General features: G+C 42.2%; 1 protein-coding gene across 1 annotated transcript; it reads right to left on the minus strand.

Annotated features, from left to right (window-relative positions):
* Positions 1-2,313: 2,313 nt before the first annotated feature.
* Positions 2,314-6,736, minus strand: LOC307037224 (uncharacterized protein; the record flags this gene model as incomplete). The annotated part of the gene is made up of 6 exons (XM_079678003.1): positions 6,639-6,736; positions 5,727-5,789; positions 5,569-5,625; positions 5,416-5,472; positions 3,430-3,957; positions 2,314-2,426 (listed from the first exon to the last, which is right to left on the minus strand). Exons 1-6 carry the CDS (start codon positions 6,712-6,714, stop codon positions 2,314-2,316), a joined length of 894 nt encoding a protein of 297 aa, XP_079534129.1. The 5' UTR covers positions 6,715-6,736.
* Positions 6,737-7,018: the final 282 nt, after the last annotated feature.

A 7,018-nucleotide genomic window follows, 5' to 3' on the forward strand; every position in this document is an offset into this window, starting at 1 on the left:
TCCAATATGAAAAAACATTGAAACTTGTTTATTTATTTGTTTTTGGTTCATTTATAGTTGTGAGTGTGTCTGGGCTCCTGAATCGGCCTCTCCTGTCTCCTGTTTCACCTAGTTAACATTTTGTTTGTATTATTCATGCATATTTTACTAATCACTACCCCCTCAAATGGAAATATGTGTTTACATAAATGGTGACCGAACCGTTTGAGACCCACTGAGATAACTTAAACTAAGTTAACTATCTAAAGACTCAGAGAGTAATTTACCTCACCAGAGCTGTAGTTTTCAGCCTCTCAGTCTGACAGCAAAGGACTTTCCCTCCACCTTGTTGTTGAAACAGCTCCTTATATCCGTTAGCGCAGCTAGCTAGCACCAGATGCTAACAACAATACACGTAACCGGTGCGCGCGCTTTCTCGCTCGCTCGCGCCACACATACACCAACACACACCCTCCCGAGCTTGAATGACACACAGAGACCAATCGAGGGCATTAGTATGATCTGTATGAAAGTGGCAATGTCGGCAGGCCACGTCATGTAGACAGCCAGTCACCCTCTGTGAGGCAGAGTCAGACCCACATTTGCGCTTACAATATATACGTATATTGCCGGTGGCTGAGTACCGGCATTTTACTGAGTACCGGCAAGGTGCCGGTACTCAGTAAGAAGTGCCGGTACCACATGGGTAAAAATCAGAAGTGCCGGTACTGCGTACCGGTGAGTACCGGCCCAATTCAAGCACTGCTCATGAGCCTGCAAGAGTCCCCTGTCGACTCCCGTCACATTCTTCCAGAGTCAGAAAAAGTCAGAGTAAACTTTTGTGAGAACCAGGGAAAAGGGTGAAAATGTAAAAGATGTATCCCAAAATAGTGCCTCATGATGATGTTAAAGTCCCCTCGAACTCCCCTTGCATTCCTCCAGAGACCAGTTTTGAAAACTTAAAGTTTTGTAAGAACCAGGCTGGGGGGTCTCCAGGCACCAAATATGTCCGAGCCAGAGTGCACTTGTAGCGGATACATTCATCCATGATATCAGACAGCCGTTTTTTTTCTGAATGCACCCAAGTGCATCCCAAGGCTGTTTGTGTGGCACTGCTCAAATCATCGACTAGAGCTGGCAGTTGGGGATGTGGTCAAGGAGGTCTCAGGGGTCAATCATTTTCAAATATTTTTTGATAAACTCTACTCATTGTTTCATGCCTCCATTCAGTCAGAAGGAGGTCACAACTGTTAAACTTTTCATTATTGAACACTAAAAAATTTAAGGTGAGAAAGATTAAACAAATACAAATATATAGTAGGCTACTGGTATGTCATTTTAAAGAGAGGGAATATGAACATTTTTCATGGAAGCAGAACACATTGTAAATGTCATGTTTTAGTTAACCATTTCAATTTCAAACATGCAAACTTTTATACTTTAATTCATTCACAGAGATTTTAATAATTAACAGAGACAAATAAGGGCAGCTTGTCTCTAGGATTCGCTGGCCCAGGAAGTCGATTCGAATCTGTGCGCAGGCCGCCTGCATCCTGTGCGTCATTGTCTTCATACCCCCTGTAACCGCTCTCAAGATGTCAAAAACCACAAGCGCCTTTCTCATAATTGTAGCTGGAACTTTTACGCTTTTATTGCCCCATCTAGAATGTGTGTGAGCATAGGACAAAAGTTCAGAATGTTCTATTTAGTTTCACATGCCTGGTTTCATATACCTGAAACAACAAAGGAGGAAACATACATCCTTTCCATTCATAGCCAATTTAGCATCTTTTCATCAATTGTAGGTGAGGCAAAGGTCAGGTCTGACGCGGCCACTTTCACAGCAGAACTGTCAACAATATCCTTACTGCAAAAAGGAATGCTCTGTCTCTCAGCCGACTGTCCAGTCTGGTTTTTATCAAATGCAATGGACCACCGCTAGGACAGTTCAATCCAGAAAAGTATGTGAGGTCGTGGCTGACAAAGGGAAGGAGAAGTGCTGATGAAAGAGCCTGTCCAGCTCCAGCCCCTGATACTGCTGTCCCCAAGGCCTTCTGGAGCCTTTTTTAACAATGTGAGTATAAAACAATACATAATAATATTGAAAAAGTAGATATAATGAACACTGTCACGGAGGTGATCTCTGGGCTCATAGATCTCGGCCTCCGTTACGGGTTATTTAGGTTTTGTTGTTGAAAAGTGTTCCCCTTTCCCCATGTCTGTCGTTGATTGTGTGCACCTGGTGCACCCTGTGTTGTCTCCTTCCCCCCCACTTGTGTCTAATTGCTCCCCCCTCACCTGTGTCCTGTTGGTTTGATTAGTGTGGGTGTGTATTTAGGCTCTGTTGCCCTGTCTGTTTGGAGGCTGGTAGTGTGGTGCAAAATCCCTGTGGTTGGTGACGGTGTGCACATGTTCAGCCGGATTGAGGCTGTGAATGATGTGTATGACTTAATAAATGCCCACACCGGGTTGTATTTTTGGACGTTCTGACTCTGCCTCCTTGCTTGGTCGGGCCGCTCAACGGTCAGTCTAACAAACACATACACTATATACAGTGGTCAAGTTGTAAAAAAAAGCCAGGGGGGATGGTGGATCTGCATGCCCCCCCCCCCCCGGAGATTAAAAACAAAAACTAACCTGCAATTCAGGGTAGTTGAGTAGACTGGATATATGTTTGGTGCTGACTGCCTTAAGGGCCCTTAATTTGATCTGATGACAGCGCATTTGGTGGGAGACCAACGTTGTACCCTTTTGATTAGTGTTTAAGCACAAAGATAATTATTATATTCTATTACTGTAAAACAACTTGCATGCTATGGATATATTACGTGTCAGATACTCCTGTCATTGATCTTGACCAAGGCACCTCAGAATTAGAGTTGGTCCCATGGCTACCACTGCTCCTACATAGTTAGGGTAAATGCAGAGGACACATTTTCCCACTGGGTGCAAGTGCAACTTCAACTTCAACTTCACACTCACAATACCTATAAATCTACTGGGAATTCATCCATTAAATGTTGAAACAAAACCTCACAAAACATTGAACATGAATCCTCTCTAGTCAAGTCCATTTTAATTCAAGTGCAAGAACATGGATTAAACAAATATACTATTTACAAAATCTGAAAATAATACATATAATATGATATACAAATACAAATAAACAGTTTCATTCAATGGCTACCAACCCAATTCTCCCCTATACTGTAGTATCTCATAGGATCTTCCAAAGAGTTTCATAATCATGTTTTTTAATGACAACTTTCCGGGCTCTTGCTCTCAGATCATTAGCCAAGCTATGACTTTGAAGCCAAGACTTGACATAAACTTCTGGTTTGAACATTTGTAGTGGAGGGCCAACACACTTGATGAAAAGCAAGGCTGACATACTTTTTACCTCTAGCGTGCTTCTAGTTGTGGTTAAAATGTTCATCTGACTGAACCCACGCTCACACTCAGCTGTGGAGATGACCAGTGTGTTCACTGCTTGAAGGAGGGGTTTTAGCTCTTCTGGTACTTGTGGTGTCATTTCATCAACAGTTTTGAGTTTCACCATATCAACATATTCCCTCATTCCTCTCTGAATTTGTCTGCCATCATCAAGCTTGAAAAAGGAGCAGAGTTCCTGTATTTCCTTTTCGGCATAACGAACACCACACACATCTGGCCAGTTTGATGGCTGCAGCACTTTGACATTGTCAAGAAAGCTCTGGTACTCTTCTTTGCTTCTCTGTTTTCCAGGCAGTGATCCCATTCTTGTCTCAATTTTAGCAGCCAAAGCATGAAAAAAATGTTGGTGGTTTATTTCTCTGCTGTGTCTTAAATTATTTGTTAGTGGCACCCCTTTGAATAGCTTCAAACCGATTGCAGTCTGAGCCACTTCTGCCGCTGGTCCAGGCTGCTCTGCCATGGACTTCAACACACGGACCTGCCGACTGAGTATTGCTACAGCCTTGGGGAGCGTCATGTTTCTGTCTTGAAGAGAGAGAGAGAATTCAGACAACTCTTCTAAAGCATCATACATGATTCCAAGATTGTGCACAAAGGTGACATTAGAAAGGCGATCTATTAAACCACTGAACATGCATTTCTCTGTTGAACTTCTTTTAGGATCAACTGAGGCATTGGAAAAGTGCTTGTGGATTGCAGGGTACTGCTGCCATACAGCTTTAATGGTCCTGTAACTGGATGCCACCCATCTAGTGCTGAGAATTCTCCCTATGTTCAGACACTGTTCCTCACAACATTCAGTGAGCTCACGGCGGTTTTTGGCCGATGCATGATAGAGACTGTACACTTTGTCAAAGAAAAACTGGAAGTCATTCATCCCTACAGTTTCTTCAACAGCATCTCCAACACTCAGCTCAAGACGGTGGTTCATGCAGTGCCACACCATTACGTTTGGAAACTTTTCTACGATTTTGGTTGCAACACCTACTTTACTTCCAAGCATTACAGAAGCTCCATCTGATGCAAAGCAAACAAAGCGTTCACTCAGAATAGCTTCAGAGAAACCATGATGTGACAGATTTTTCATTAGAGCTTGATAGATTTCACCTGCATTGGTAGCAGAAAGCTCAACTAGATCCAAGAAGAATGTTAGGGGCTCTTCACTCATCCCTAAGCTCGCTCTAATATAAATTATCAATACTGATTTTTTACTGTCAGTTGTAGCTTCATCTATCATAGCAGAAAGTTTTGTTCCACTTTGAAGGACCTTTCCAACTACTCTCTTTCGCATTTCATTTGCTATGTGTTGGCTGATTGTTGCACAGGAATAGTCTGAATGTAAAGTTCTTCCCATGTCTAGTCCATTCAAGACTTGCAGATCAATATCGGACGGTAGATCTGTGAAAGGCCTTCCAGATTTCACAATCTTGTAAACTGTACGAAATACCCTATCAGTAGTTAAGAAGTGATCCCTTTGCATTTCAGAAGTCAATGTTTCCAATGTCTTTTCTTTTGCTTTTTCCATGGTTTTCTCAGCTGCTTGGTGATAGTCTGACATTTTATGCTTGTGTATTTTCTTACGAAGAGACTGCAGCTGTGCTGCTCGGTTTGTACCATAGGCTGTAACCTTAACGTTGGACCACTCCTCAGCAATATGCAACTGGTTGCTCCCACCTGTACTTGGCCCAACCACTTTCATTTTCTGGCAGGTTAGGCAGCCAAGTTTTTTGCTTTGACATATTAGCCATGGATAATACTTTTTTTTCTCCCTGAACTTAGTAGATGTCCAGCATTCAGGGATATCTTGCTCATTATCTCCCTGGTTATTTTGGTCAGAATCATCGACACTATCTCGCCCTGCTTCTGCCTCCTCCTCTCTTCTTTTTTCTACCACAAAAACATAAAATCTATGTTAAAACCCCACTTGGTAAGATACATTTCCCCTCTTCGAAAAAGAAAAGTGTCTATTTAGAATGATCAAACCTGTTCCTTCTGCAGCTCTAGGCTCCTCTGCTTCTGCCTCCTCCTCTCTTCTTTTTTCTACCACAAAAACCTAAAATCTATGTTAAAACCCCACTTGGTAAGATACATTTCCCCTCTTCGAAAAAGAAAAGTGTCTATTTAGAATTATCAAACCTGTTCCTTCTCCAGCTCTAGGCTCCTCTGCTTCTGCCTCCTCCTCTCTTCTTTTTTCTACCACAAAAACATAAAATCTGTTAAAACCCCCCCTTGGTAGGATTAGCTACATTTCCCCCTCTTCGAAAAAGAAAAGTGTCTATTTAGAAATATCAAACCTGTTCCTTCTCCAGCTCTAGTCTCCTCTGCTCTCCTTCCTGCTTCCTCGCCATGATTATCCTCTATATGAAGAAAACAACGGCATTATGGTTTTGTTAGAATGAGCAGACAGTGAAGTAGGCCTACTGTCAAGTTGTGTTTTTTTTTCATATAAAATAAGAGCGATGACATTCAACCACCAGAAGCCGCTATCACACGATTCGGAGGCATGCATCACATTTAAAGCTTTTTAAGTAATACATTTTGTTCGCTCACAGTGACTAAAGGTGCAATTTTCACACTTAATTTATATTATATGATCTCACTAAAATGAATGGAAAGCTAATCAAACAAAGTGCTTAAATCACTAGTGGATACATGATCATCGAATTGATACACAAAATCCGCCTAAAGATCCTCCAGGAACCTTAATTCAAATGGGTTCTTTCGGAACCAGTTTTCATACTGAAGAATCCCAAACTTGGACTATCTACCATCCTTAACTGAACTTCACCGGCTGTTTCAGGAACCGTCAACGACACCTGTTCTTCTCTGTGTTCTTCTGCCCCTGTCGTCTCTGCTTGTACACTAGCTTGCTCTGCCTCATCCTAAATTACATTTAATTTTTTTCCCCGACTGAACATGTCTAGGCTAGTTAAGTGTGTTGCTTATGCGGTCGCCTAAGCAGTAAAGAGCTGTGGGAAACCCTGCGAGATATTCCATGTGAAAAAGAAATCAAATCTGACATTAACTTTGTGAATATAAGAAAGGTCTAACCTGACGTTGGTTACTATAGCAGCTAGTACTAGCTGCCTGGCGTTAGGCTAGTTAACAAGAAAAAAAACATAAGCTCCCAAACTATAACTCTGTTGTTATCGCCTCTGTCCAGAGATTACACATTTGGTGACATATCAAAAGTATTCTTGACTTACCTTCAGTGGTACTTTTTGTTCTCTTAAGGCCGAAGTAGTCCCTCAGGTCAAGCTGTCCTTGTCGCTTACTGGCCATGATGCTTGCACAGGCTGCGCTGCTATCGTTGATTCTGACTGACTTGACATCAATTTCGTGATCGTGATATGTGCACGAGCCCCTCGTCCACAGTATTTTAGCGGCTAAAATAATGTGGAGAAGGGGCACGTGACGTGCACATATAAAATGTAGAATGTTGAAAATTAAACATTGGCAATATTTCCACATTAATTGATCAAATAACAGGGGATGGGAAGGGGGGATGGCCGTTTCATAAGGGGGATGGTTTTGACCATTTTAATACCTAAGGGGGATGCCATCCCCCCCCATCCCCCCTCAACTC

This window comes from Notothenia rossii, assembly GCF_949606895.1.
Source record: "Notothenia rossii genome assembly, chromosome: 4".
Taxonomy (NCBI): Eukaryota; Metazoa; Chordata; class Actinopteri; order Perciformes; family Nototheniidae; genus Notothenia; species Notothenia rossii.